The sequence below is a fragment of the Populus trichocarpa genome, chromosome 8 (genome assembly GCF_000002775.5).
Source record: "Populus trichocarpa isolate Nisqually-1 chromosome 8, P.trichocarpa_v4.1, whole genome shotgun sequence".
Taxonomy (NCBI): domain Eukaryota; kingdom Viridiplantae; phylum Streptophyta; class Magnoliopsida; order Malpighiales; family Salicaceae; genus Populus; species Populus trichocarpa.
This window is the reverse complement of record NC_037292.2, coordinates 9,997,273-10,010,559: the sequence shown is the minus strand read 5'-3', so window position 1 is coordinate 10,010,559 and position 13,287 is coordinate 9,997,273. Positions and strand designations below refer to the sequence as shown.

At 35.7% G+C, this 13,287-nt stretch overlaps 2 protein-coding genes across 6 annotated transcripts; one reads left to right on the top strand and one right to left on the bottom strand.

The window, feature by feature from the left end:
* Positions 1-360: 360 nt before the first annotated feature.
* LOC7471483 (uncharacterized) lies at positions 361-7,703 on the top strand. 5 transcript variants are annotated; one of them, XM_052455230.1, is made up of 11 exons: positions 361-605; positions 1,712-1,824; positions 1,858-2,075; positions 2,928-3,086; positions 3,892-3,975; positions 4,106-4,213; positions 4,387-4,479; positions 4,561-4,704; positions 6,337-6,444; positions 7,119-7,170; positions 7,268-7,703. In XM_052455230.1, exons 3-11 carry the CDS (start codon positions 1,977-1,979, stop codon positions 7,294-7,296), a joined length of 876 nt encoding a protein of 291 aa, XP_052311190.1. In that variant the 5' UTR covers positions 361-605; positions 1,712-1,824; positions 1,858-1,976; the 3' UTR covers positions 7,297-7,703. The 5 variants fall into 5 exon arrangements, with proteins under 5 accessions (XP_052311190.1, XP_024463047.2, XP_024463049.2 ...); XM_024607279.2 differs by having other exon boundaries at positions 1,712-2,075; XM_024607281.2 differs by having other exon boundaries at positions 361-758; positions 1,712-2,075.
* Positions 7,704-8,136: 433 nt separating this feature from the next.
* LOC7457853 (uncharacterized) lies at positions 8,137-11,947 on the bottom strand. Its single transcript, XM_002311550.4, has 4 exons — positions 11,374-11,947; positions 9,628-9,835; positions 8,620-9,108; positions 8,137-8,541 (listed from the first exon to the last, which is right to left on the bottom strand). The coding sequence occupies exons 1-4, from the start codon at positions 11,879-11,881 to the stop codon at positions 8,454-8,456; spliced, it is 1,293 nt and encodes a 430-aa protein (XP_002311586.3). The 5' UTR covers positions 11,882-11,947; the 3' UTR covers positions 8,137-8,453.
* Between the last annotated feature and the right edge of the window lie 1,340 nt (positions 11,948-13,287).

The following is a 13,287-nucleotide window of genomic DNA, read 5'->3' as shown; positions in this document are numbered from 1 at the left end:
TAACCAAATTAAGCCATTTGAACAAGCAAAAAGAACAAAGTTGAAAAGACGAAAACGACCTTGACCGAAGGCAGGGGTTGTTTTAACTACAAGAGCAGTTGAGTAAATTAACTATGTTTTTAAAGGGGAAAAACCAAAGGTGTCCCTGTACGCCAGATCTATTTTTTATTTTTGTTCCACGTGCATCTTTGTACCTTAACTGTTGATGAAAAAGAAAAGGACCCTCCTATCCATTTCAGTCAGGCCAAATATCTTTAGTTTGAAGGGCAAAATTATAAATTTATTGTTCCAACCCCCAATATGAGTAATGGTCTGCACTGATTTTACTCCTAGTTTATTTTGTTATTTGACATGCCTTTCTTGGCTCTGAAGTCGGCTATGATTCACGAATCATAAACAAATACCGCCTAGCAAGAGCAGAACCAAAATTGTTGAAAGACATGTCGTTTGCCATAATCAATTGACAAAATATGCCGTTATCAAAACTGAACTTATTTGCTTCCTTCGCATCGAGTCATTTTTTTTTCGTTCCATAGTCAGTTTTGTCTCCAATCACATCGCAGTAGCGTAGCTTCATCATCGATCAAATAATCGTCTACTCACTGGTAACTTCATCATCCATCCATGATTCCATCCCTCCATCATTTCCATGCACTCTCTTCTTTTTTCCTTCACTACTATCATTATTTTCTCTGGTGAACTATCCTTGCAAAACACCATTAATCCTCATTTCTCATCGGTGTTTGGCTCCTGAGAATGTAAGAAAACGAAAAGAGAACAATTTAGTAGTTTTCCCATATTTATTCTTTGGTTTGGAAACATCTAAAAGACGTCCTCTAACGTTGTCTTTAGCAACAACCGCACCCCCGCGTTTTTCTTTGCATGTTTTCCATTTTGAAAATACGCGTTTCTGTCCAAGCTACTTGAGCTATTTGATTGTCTCAAAAAAAATTTTCCCTGGGTGGATTATTGCTTTAGCGGGGATGGTGTTGCTACAACCGTCTGTAGCATCGAGAGAGGAGGAAATGAAAAACTGACCCGGGTTTGAGTTTGTAAGATGAGTTTTTTTTCCTTGGGTGGTATCGACGAAGATAAGATGGGATTGATGCTATCTTTTCTGAGTTGTGGCCGGAAGTTGGTGATCTTGAACCAATGCACACCAAGTGCTTGAAGTTTTGTCTCCTAAGAGGTCTCCCGTGTGCCAACACTTTGTTTTTTTTACTCACGGATACAAGTCCAGACCCATTGTTTTTTCAGCTCTAGTGCTAGATTTAGCTCAACTAGTCACTTATTGTGATCATTCCTAGAGTGTATTGCTTGTTATTCGCCTTTAATTAGAATAGAGCTTGTGGACATGAGTTTTCACCTGTAAAGGGCCGTTTATCCTCTAATCTGGTCAAATTCATTTAATTGACTGGCAACAAATTGAATATCGACATGGAGAAATTAGAGAAGCATGTAGTTTTGTATCTGAAACTACTATCCTGTGTTTTCGGATTTTCGAAAACGGAAATAATTTAAACGCACTTTCGTAGAAACAGTTCTATTTTATTTTCCGCGGGAAGTACAAACGTCGAAAATGAAGGAGAAAATTGGAAAGAGAAAATGAAAAATGTTTACTGTAACTAAACAGGGCTTAAATTCTCTAGGCACTTTTTTTTTCACATTATTCTATTGAATAGTTCTAATAAAAATTTCTATTGTCTTTCAGACAATCTAGGGAAAACGACGGTGGAATGAACTGCTTCTCTCGCTTGTCTTCCTCTATATTTAGAAGGACAAGCCATTTCTTAGCGACGAGGACTACTAACGCGTCAAATCAATCTCGTATTCCCTTTTGGAGAAGGAGCTTCGAACAGTCCGGCCTCCATCTAGAATTTCTCTCCACCAGATTTCGCATTCAGTGCTACTCGTCTCGAAAGCCGAGTTTAAAACCTTCGATTAGGAAAAAGAAGGATTCTCTGCCAACGACAGTCATGGACCACGAGAAGGATGCTTTCTTTGTTGTGCGGAAAGGAGATGTTGTCGGTGTTTATAAGAATTTTGCTGACTGCGAGGCCCAACTTGGAACTTCGGTAATAATTCTCTTCAAATGTCACCCTATTATCTACGTATTCACGTTGGCTAATTTGTTCTAGTTTTTTTAAAAGTGATGCAACTGCAACGCTCTCGCATTATAAGTTCTACATGTTTTCATTTCAGATTCTCTTATATGTCAATTACTATTTTGAGAAGTATCAGAAGGAGGAGTTGCCGATGCTCTGTTTTTTTCATTTCTTTTTTAATTTTTATGGAGGTTAAAACATCACTCCTTGTTAAATTTTGCAGCATCTGAAAGTTTATGTTAGGATATTGAATGATCTGGGCCAGCCAGTTTAACTATAGTTCTGCTGTTTTTTACATGATCTTTTTCAATTTTCTGCTTCACATCTGAGGCATTTCTGCCTTGATCTTCATTCATTAATCTGTCAGAATATCTGTCCTATTGGATTTGCAACGCAGCTCTCCGCACCAGAATATCTTTGTTATTTGCATCATGAGTCCTTCAAGTTGTTTTTTATGGATATTCAAACTTGGTAATTATTGCGCGTAGAGTCCCTTCATCATGATATATCTTGAAAAGATGTAAAGTATCACCCACAATCCTTAACCCTTATTTTGAGCTGAAGAACGTTTTCCTTTTACTTTCTCTAGCATCAAGCTGCCTCATTGTACCGACATGCCTGAAAGGTTATGAGTTAGTACACCATTTTGTTGAGCGGTTGATTGGTAGGAGATGGTGATAATAATATGTTTTCTTTATTTCTTCTTTTCCTGGATTTATGTTTAATGATAACCTTAGAATTAGATTCCGATGTAGTTTATAAACTATACAGATGTTAGCTTGGATTAGTTTCTAAGATGTGTGGCCTTTTTTCTGCTGTTAGATACTGGACCCTCCTGTGAGTGTCTACAAGGGCTACTCTTTATCCAAGGACTCTGAGGCATATCTTGTTTCCCATGGGCTTCAGAATGCTTTATACACTATCAGAGCTGCAGATCTGAAAGAGGATCTTTTTGGCACGCTCATTCCTTGCCCTTTCCAGGTGTGTTGAACTCAATCATCACCTCATGAAATTGAAATAACTTTTCTATTTACTAATTAGACTATATGTGATTTGTAGTCTTTATTTATTAATTACTTTGCAAGGTTAAAGACAGACAAAAAATAACAACTTTAATTCTATCTGCTAAGGCAATAAAGGGAAGATATATGATACTCCCTCTACCACACTTTGATTATCCACTCTTGGATTTCCATCTATTTTTCAAAATATTATTTATTGCTTTTGTGGTGTGTATATTCTCAAATATATCCCTGTCTTAGAAAGTGTACAAGTCCATGTATTTTTTAAATGGAGTTGTAATTAATCGAATAATTGAGGTTAAGATAAGAAAATCATAATTTTTTTCATTTCTTCATTTAGAAAGTGGACAAGCACCATGGTTATAATCTTTATAAATAATTTGAAGTGGTTAGCTTTGAGAATGTCTGTGAAATTTTGTCACAATGGTAATGCTTGTATTACCTCCAACCTATAGCATGCTTTCACCTTATTAGCTGAGAAATATCTTGATTTCATCAAACAAGTCACTATGTGTTAAAATTGATGAACGGTTCATGCAGAAATATAAAAGTGACAATGCAATTAGCAGAGTGCTATGCATGGCCACAAATTCATATTTATGATGATCAAATGAGGTCCTTGTGGGAAGATTATTCCAACAATGACATTTATATAGCATGCATTAGAAAGCATTTCGTATTTCTTTGTGAAGATGTGGTGCTTGAAAGAGTTGGAGATTTTTTCCTGTACAATACAAACTTAAACTTACCGTAGTTTTTCGCAGCAACCTGCTTCTTCCAATGCTGAAACGTGCCCAAATGATGCAAACAAAAAGAGATCACAGGAAATCCTGGGATCAGAAATCAAAGTAAGTTTGATGCATTTGTCTATTTGGTTCTCTGCATTGGAGGATGTGTCTTTTTTAATCCTTGTTTATGAAATTCCTCTTCTTGCTAGAGGCCATTTTTTTTTTCTTATAAAATATCAATTGATTACAGGGCATAGATGGATCAGCATCTATCACTCGTAAGCATACCAAGTTGGATATTCAAGCTGAGTGTCAAGCACTGTCTTCCAATAGTGTACGTGGATGTAAAACAATGGATGTAATGTTATCTATGCTTTTATTAACCAGGCTGTCTTTCATAGTCTGATAGTAGAAAAGCATACTGTTAGGTTACTTGTAATCATGTCTTCCCAGGATCAGCTAGTAAAGACTTCAAAATACTTGTTTTTGTGCATTCATGGCGCAAAGAAAACTCTGATTTTTTACTCACAGAAATCCTGTCTTCTCGAGTTTGATGGTGCTTCAAAAGGAAATCCTGGACAAGCTGGGGCAGGAGCTGTACTACGAAATGATGATGGAAGCTTGGTATGCATTTTCACTCACATAATATCTACATGTATTAACTTTAGTAATATTTATATTTTTCTCAACTTTCATTTCATGTAGATCTGCAGATTACGGGAAGGACTGGGCATTGCAACCAATAATATGGCTGAATATCGAGCCATCTTATTGGGAATGAAGTACGCTCTTGAAAAAGGCTATACAAAAATTCATGTCAAAGGAGACTCCAAGCTTGTCTGTATGCAGGTTGGTTTGTCGTTGATTACATGTCTATATAAACCCCCTCATCTGGCTTGTCTTTTCAAAATATTAATTTGATTTTTCCATCTAGTTGTTGCTTTCACCTTTCACTTGTTTCCCAATATGACTCATGCCAGTTGACTTGTTTTTTTATTTTTTTGTGTGGAAATTCCAGGGCCAATTTGTTGAATTCTCCACTAAATTCAACTCCATTTTAAGGAGTTGATTTGGTGATTAATAATGATTATTGTATGTAAAAAGGGAAAAAGGCAGTAGGAGTAGAGGAGGTTGAACATCATTAAACTACACCAGATGTTTGTGTCTCCTGTCACTGATCGAGTCCATCCTTGTATTTTTCTTCCCAACTTTGAATATGTAGGCCCTGAACAAATTTTCCTCCAAGATGTTCATGAGTAACTTGGGCTTAACTCTAGCTGTTTCTTGAACACATGAACCAAAACCCGGCCCTCATTACTAGACCTGTTCAATAAACAACAAAGCCAGAGTATCCTCAAGAGTGGCAATGTTGTTGATGTGGTAGAAGAAGAAATATTTCAAGATATTTGTAATTTCATAAATTGTTGGTGATCGGTGGTTCTTTATGCTCCTTGTGAAAAACTTGTTTCTTATTGCAATATCCAGCATGATATCACTGTTCTGATTATGTTGCTGAGCCTCAAACTTTTCAAGCATACAATTTTGAGTACGTTGATGAACCATAAGCTTACCAAACATGGTTTTCAACACAACTGCAAGGTTATACAGCGTACTTTCAAGATTTTGCACTCTCTCTTCCAAGTTCTATCCTCTGCAACCCTTTTGTCACCTCCTTTTCTTGCTCTTTCCTTTTTTTTACTCAATCCGCTGCTAAATATTTTTTCACACTTTTGCTCAAAGCAAACTTTGAGAGGTGGATCCCCTCTTGGATTTTGTTCATATTCCTTCTTCCATCTCTTTCTTCAATTCCTACCCTTGTCCTAGATCAATCGGCTAGTGAGCAATCTTGATAAGGAAACTAAAATAAAATCTCATCTGTGATGCGATTGTTTCATGTTTGTTTTTAGAATCCTCCACCTCTTTTATTTAGAGTTCTATTATTTGTTTATAAATCACTAATCCTTTCTAGATATTTTTTTTGGAATAATATAACATCATTTTTAATGACAATGATGATTTCATCTTATATTAGAAAAGCCCAACGTTGAGTACAGTCGTGCTTATGTGACTGGAGAACGTGAACCAGAGTATGGTGTAATTGTTCACGAGTTAAGCTTAGGAGGCTAAGCTTGACTAGAGATTGACTGAACTTGGATGCTATGTTTTGAATCATACCTAACTCAAATTTCTTAAAGCTAGTTCTGGCTTCGCTTAGTTCGACTTGGCTCATTTATAGCCTTAGGTCGTGGTTTCTTTAAATTTAAAGAACAGACTACGCATTCCTATTTCTGGGATGTGATTTGGTTCTGAAGGATGGATTGGATATGGACAATTCCAATAAGATTTCTTTCTTGAACAAAAATCCATTTATTTATTTATTTATTTCATCTATTCCAGTCCTAAGATCTGGTTCTTATATGTTAGTGGTCATATATGTCTCATTCTACCTTAGTTTGACATTGAGAATTTTACTTGGAGCAGATTGAGGGTTCATGGAAGGCCAGACATGAGAACATCACCAACTTGTACGAAGAAGCTAAGAAGCTGAAGAATAGTTTTCTTTCTTTCCACATCAGTCATGTTCCGCGGGTTAGTGCAGTTTGTTATGCCTGCGCTCCTGGGGCTGATATTAGTATTTTGTGGATCGTATAGAATGAGTATTAAATGTTGTCTCAGTCTATCATTATCTCTATCTAAAAGGACATATGCTATGAACGCAATTTGGAAGAGTGCCAAATGATCTCGAACTGCATTGACAATTAGTGTGCTAGTTGTTCATACTACTTGTCTTGCAAACGATCTCGCACTGCATAGTGATGTGCTGTGTGTGTTCATTATATAATGCCGCTGAAATCCAAGCGAAGTTGACTTTTGTTTGTTTTATCTACATGTAAGGGTGGAATCTATTTTAAATTGGCCATAACCAATCCGTGTGTGCTGGGTAGGTTTGAGGTTTACAATTTGGCTGAATAGACCTGCCAAAAATCATTCTTTTCAGAGAAAAAAAACCTGATCAAACATCTTAATCCAACCAAGGATTGAGGTTTTAAGATTTACGGTATTTACTTACTTCTGCATAATGGGTTGATTTTAAAATACAAAATGAGGCACTACTGTGAATTTGAACTTGGAGCATTTTGTTCTGGTAATGAAACTATGCTTATCAGTAAGTCAGCATAGATCAATGTGTAAAATTTTGCTGCAGATGCTTCTTCAGTCTTGTTGGTTAATTTTCTGACCTTGTTCAAGTATATGTTTTATAGGAATATAATTCAGAGGCTGATTCTCAAGCGAACCTGGCCATCAAACTTGCCGGTAAGATTTCACGTTTCATTCCTTGTAGCCCAAGCCTAGCTATATATCACTTTAGTTTCTTAGTTTGTTAAATTAACAGGCTCTCTTTCTGTTGCAGATGGTGAAGTTCAAGAGGAGTTTGAGTAGTATTTGTCTAATGGTGGTACCTAGTACATACATTTCATTTGAATCAGAAATCAAGTACTGTATTTCCTGTTTATCCATTGTTCTTCGGGCAAAAAGATTTTGTCAGAGGTCGTGGTGAGAGGATCAAACCACAAGTCCTGGTTGCCGGTGCAGTTGCAATGATTGGAGCTCATTGCAAAACTTTTTTCCTGCAAAATCAGTACGTTCAGTTACAATGATTAGCATGGGCATAATTTTAGCGACATGCCCTCATGTGTGCATTGTTAAAGATCCATAATTCCATATTTAGACATTGTTCTATACAGCTCCCGTTTTTTGTGGATGGTACAATACTCCATGGACCATGATCATATCACTTGTATGGATAGAGTAATAATAATTAGAGAGAATCTCAAGTGATGGACAAACCTCTTACATAGATGTATTTTCAGGCGTGTCTGTCTGTCTTAACGAAAACATATATCAAATTGCTTTCTTTTAGGTTTTGACCTGTTTCAAGGTGCTTAAGGTGTAAAGGTAAATCCAGAATCTAGCAATTATGATTTAAATGAAATTTTATTTATAAATAACTTGTTTTGATTTCGTTGACGGATTTTATTACAGTGATCCAATTTCCTTGGAGTCGAATTTTAGGGTTTTTTTTTTTAAAAAAATTATATATTATCAGAGTTGAACGAGATAATAATATATCAGGACAGAATTCCATTGACTGTACTAGAGTGAAAAATAGAACCAAATTTCAAGTTGAGAGTCTCTCATCAAGTTAATCCACTAACAGGTTCATTACCAAGTTATTGGTGAAAGGTGTAAAATAAATTCGGAGAACTAATTAGCCAAACAGAGCAAAGAAAATCTTACAATATATTTGAAACGGTGAATGCCATAGAGCCACTAGTAACACTTCATATTACAGAGACAAGTTTTGAAAGTTACACTAAAAACTCTTAATTCTTTCTAACCTAGTTCTTTCCAACCCAAAAATGTAATGCGTGAAGCCATGAAAAGGCTGGGATAATACGACCAGAAAAGTTGACTGATTTCGAAGATTTAGTGTTCCAGATGAACTAGAAAGGCGTCAGAAGAACACAAATTACAACAGACTGCTAATGAAGCTACCGAACTCCGCATTGCAGTTTGAATAATGGAAATACCATAGCTCAACTCTCTTTCGCTGAAGCCGCAGTAGTTTTCAATCCATATTTAGTGAACACATCTGTTAGCACTGCCTTCTCCTTTATCCTCAACCTGCATTTTGTTCAAGATTAACAAATACATTAAAAAAAGAAAGTAATGCCGCTGGTAGACCAAGATGCAGGAAATCACCTCTTTGCAGACCCTGGGATGGCCAACTTCGGAACCTTCTTTGCCCCTCCCTTTGCTATTATCTTTTTCTTAGAAGCCCGTTTTTTATGTTGTTTCTTTGGGGAAAGTGAATCAGTAGCTGCTTCCATCCTTGGTTCTGAACTATCATAACTGCTCAAGTCTGATTTGCTTACAGATTCCACGTTCTCTGTTATATCTTCTAGCTCCTCATCCAGGTCATCAGATTCAAATATGTCAGAGACTGTTTCTTCAAGGAAAGAATCATCCATTTTGAAATCAGCATTTCTCTCTCCTTCTGTGACAGAATTCATCAATAGGGGATCATCAAAAGAATCATCCATGCCATCAGATTTAGATATGTCAGAGGCGAAGCTGCCAGCTGACTCATCATCAGAAGACGATAAAGAGCTTGATTTTTTCATCTCACATTTTATCTGCTTCTGAATCTTGCCAAATGCTATACTTTGCTTAGAAAATTGTTGCACAAACCTGTCATGATAGGAATACATTTCAGATAAAAAAATTCAGTTCTAATCAATCAGATGAGTTCACACAGGTTGATGAGATGAACTGTGCTACACAGGATGTATATTGGAAGACTTCGGGATAATTTTCTTGATACAACAATGATCCAGAATGCAAAATATTGTGGATTGTCTGTTAAAACTACACGTGGTGGCTTATCCATACAGTTAGACCGTGAATTTTTTGCCATGTTTTGATTGACAACTTTTCAGACAACAAGACATGTTTATCGCTCTTTCTAGGAATTTCAATAGATGAAACGAAACATTCAATTTTAAAAGTATGTACAAAGTGAAATTTTGGTTCTCCATCTTAAATCCCCCCCCCCCCCCCCCCCCCCCCCCGCGTTCCCAAGCGAAAGAGTGAAGAGAGTTTGTCTACGATGTCCAAACTTGCAACATCATCCAATGCAACATGGCATCTACCTTGTGGGTTTTCCTACTATGATCTTTTGATTATAAACCACAAAAAACATATATTTACCTAGCAGCATCCTCCTCCGACTTGAAATCAACAAAAGCAAAGCCCTTGCAAATAGGATCTTTTGTCTTCTTGTTTCCAGAAACAGCTGGGATTATATTAATAATACCTTGAACATCCTTAAAAGCTGTTTTCAAATCTCTGTGGATGTTCTTCTTCTTCGGAAGGTTGATGACATGCACACGAATGCCAGTTGGAATAACATCGGGTGCTGCATTGATCCAGTATAGTTGTGCAAAATCAGACTCAAGTTAAATGGACTACACATTGTTTACCACTTTTATATTGTAAAAACAATTAATGATACTAAATGCATTTTGAAAACAAACTAGCAATTTACTATATCATGCTCCTCCAAACACTAATAAGAAGTACAATAAAATGAAATCTAGAAGAACAACATCAACATCTATTTATGGGAAATCTGGAAAGAGGAAGCAGGCACTTGGCAATTATGTGGTTGGCAAATATATGCAGCAAGCTAGAGTTACCAGATGTCTACTTCCATTTAGCTTATTAATAGTACATCGTTACTTTTTGTTTTTGGTAATTCCAGAGCTCTGTAAAAATAAAATAAAAATGATCATAGGTGGGATGACATCATAGCCCCGGTGTGGAGCTAGGCTGACTATTAGCCGAGCATCTTCCTTTAAATTAAGTTTTGAAAACCCCCTTCTTCTTTCTTTTCGTTGTCAACTTTGGCTGCAGATACTTCACTAAAAAGTTATTCAAAGCAGCCAAGGACTCATTGTTCTAAATCCCACATTACTTGTTCGAGATGGCATTCACATGAAAGTTCCACTGAAGCATAATCGAAGACATATCCATTTCAAGTGGAGAGGCCAAATACTTAAACAGTATGTGCACTTCAGGCAATGTCTGTGAAAACTCTCCTATCAATGTATACTGTATGCTAACTGTTAATTGCAATGCTGAAAGCATAAAGCTATTCTCTATGTGTACATTTCATAAAATTGTTGAAGTATCTAGAACTGATATAAAAACGTTAATTCCTATTTCAGTGTTGTGTATTTCAATCACTGTATGTCCAAGTTTTGATAAAAAAGAACAGAAACAGTAAAAAGACTCAGGTTTCTTTCTTTGTTTACTTTTTTTAATAAACAAAAATCAGTAATGGGCATCAGAAGAACACAATACAAGGGAACATTTCCCTATTCTTTGAACCCGTATCCCCATTTTCATCTCAAAGGAAGCTCAAAATGAGAACCTGCAATTAAGAAGTCCATCCAAACTCAGACCTTTTCAGAAGTCCCACCGGGACATTATTTATTGAACTTCATTAGTATATTGCCATCTCATAGTAAATCTCGAAAATAGTATCTAGTAAGTGAATTTTGCACCAGCACATTGTTTTTTTCCTCGGCCGAAGGCATGAGCTTCTTTATCTTGTCTCGAATCAAGGTTCTAGAATTCATCAATTAGGAAATTCAGCTGCCAAAGTAGTGCTGGTGACATGTTTTCTTGGCACTATTTTTTTCTTCAGTACGAGCCCAACTTTACTTGAGGACTTATATTATTAACCAGCATTTCCTTCATTTGCTGATATTACAGCACAGACCCAATATAGACAATTAGACGGACAACCCAATTTCCAACCTTAATAAAGCTTACTTTTTACATAGGAGCTGGGAAAAATGCACAAATGGATGCAATTATTCATGGCTGCCATAGCTGACGATAGAACTCAAAGAAAAAGTGGAAAAAAAAGAAGAAGAGAGCAGCACTGACCATTCTTAGCTTGATGGTGAGTCTTGTTGGGTGCAGCAGGATTAGGATATTTGAGGTTATTAATATTAGCAGCCTGAGCAAGTCTGCTCTGCTCAATTTCTTCAAGCAGCTTGTCTTCAACACGAGTATCATAAACTTTGCTCCCGCCAAACCCACGTGGTCTTGTCTCAAGCCACTTCTTCATCTTCCCAAATGGCATAAACTCTTCTTCATCTTCATCTTTATCGTCATAATCAAGCTCATCATCGTCAAAACCATCATATTCATCATCGAGATCGCTCACGACAGCTGGAGGAGCAATGCTTTCCTTTCGTCGAGCATGTAGACGACAAGACGTAAAACTAGTAGCAGAAGTTTTATAGTGGAAATGAGAAAGATGGGCGTGATTGATTTTGAAGACTGGATGTTGGGTGTGAAGAGCTTTGTTCGGATTTCTTGGGATTAAAACACAGTAAGAAGAATGGATGGAAGACACTGGGTTGCCCAAGCCCATCACCATCCTCGACATTTCCTTCTCCTCCCTCCTCCTCCTATGCTGATAGTTTTGCTATCATATCTATTATCTCATACATATCTCTTTCGTCTTCTGTTTTATTAGATTTCTATCCATATCCGTTTGAGGCCTTGGTGTCGTGGTGTAGTCGGTTATCACGGCCCATTTAAACGGCCCAGTTAAGCGGCCCAAGACCCAATTGAGAACCCAATAGCTTCTTGATTTATTAATTTGCTTCCTGCGCGTCTTATCACGTGCGCTGGAAGATCACAATCAACAGCATGTACTTAGTCCTTGTGTTGGCATCATCTTAAATGACAAATAATTGACAGGCACATAAAGAAAAATAGAAATTGACCAGTCATGAGATAATATTGATTAGAAATTTGACAACGCATTTAATAATCATCAGAGCGCCACGACAACATGCATGCCACAGAATAGGGGTTTAGGTGGAAGGAATCGACAAATTCCAGCCTCCTCCAAGAATAAATTCATACTGTTAGGCAACTTAATAATTATCACGAGCGATGCTAATTAAATTTAACCAAATATTAACAAGCTACCCAGTTAGATTAGTTGAGACTCTGGCAGTGATAATAATTTAAAATATTTTTTATTTTTAAAAAAAATTTAACATCAGCTAAATTTAAAAACATTAAAAAAAAAATCAAAATTGTCTCCGTCGTTCTAGAAAGTGATAACTTTTGTTTTCGGTGCTGTTGTTTAAAAATGTGTTTATTTTTTTAAAAAATTAAATTTATTTTTTTCAGTATTTTTTAATAATTTTAATGTGTTGATATTAAAAATAAATAAATATATATATATATATATATATATATGTAATGATTTAACATATTCTTAAGTGAAAAATATTTTTAAAAAATACTATTTATAACAATATAAAAAACGCACTAAATCATGCTAAAGAATAACTAACTAATATGGTCTCAGTTTAAATATTTTGAAACTTATCTCTAAAAGCTATAATATCCTTAAACTGGAACAAATAAATTATTCATTTTTAAATTGAGAAGTTATTTAGCTACTGTAAATTACTGTAGTACTTGTTACCTGAAGTTTACCAAAAAAAAATTCAACATAAATTAAACTTGCAATATTAATTTGTTATAACAAGCTTACCTATACACCGGTAATTATATGTTATTTGCGGTATTGATTTCAAATTTAATATTTTGATATTGATATTGTGATAGCGATTATTTTTTAAAGTATTTTTTTATTTAAAAATAGATTGAAATAATATTTTTTTATATTCACTTTTGACATCATCACGTCAAAATAATTTAAAAATATATAAAAAAATTTAGAAACAATATAAAAAACAAACAGATTATCAGGAAAACAACTAGCATATATGGAAGCTAAAAGGGTTAGCTGATAGTTAAAAAATCACTGGA

Coding starts and splice junctions, on each gene's coding strand:
- LOC7471483 (XM_024607279.2), top strand. CDS start 1,737: ATGAACTGCTTCTCTCGCTTGTCTTCCTCTATATTTAGAAGGACAAGC. Junction 3,087..3,891: donor TCATTCCTTGCCCTTTCCAG/GTGTGTTGAACT, acceptor AGTTTTTCGCAG/CAACCTGCTTCTTCCAATGC. Junction 7,171..7,267: donor CCTGGCCATCAAACTTGCCG/GTAAGATTTCAC, acceptor TTTCTGTTGCAG/ATGGTGAAGTTCAAGAGGAG.
- LOC7457853 (XM_002311550.4), bottom strand. CDS start 11,881: ATGTCGAGGATGGTGATGGGCTTGGGCAACCCAGTGTCTTCCATCCAT. Junction 9,836..11,373: donor TCACCATCAAGCTAAGAATG/GTCAGTGCTGCT, acceptor GGATCAATGCAG/CACCCGATGTTATTCCAACT. Junction 9,109..9,627: donor TCGGAGGAGGATGCTGCTAG/GTAAATATATGT, acceptor CTATCATGACAG/GTTTGTGCAACAATTTTCTA.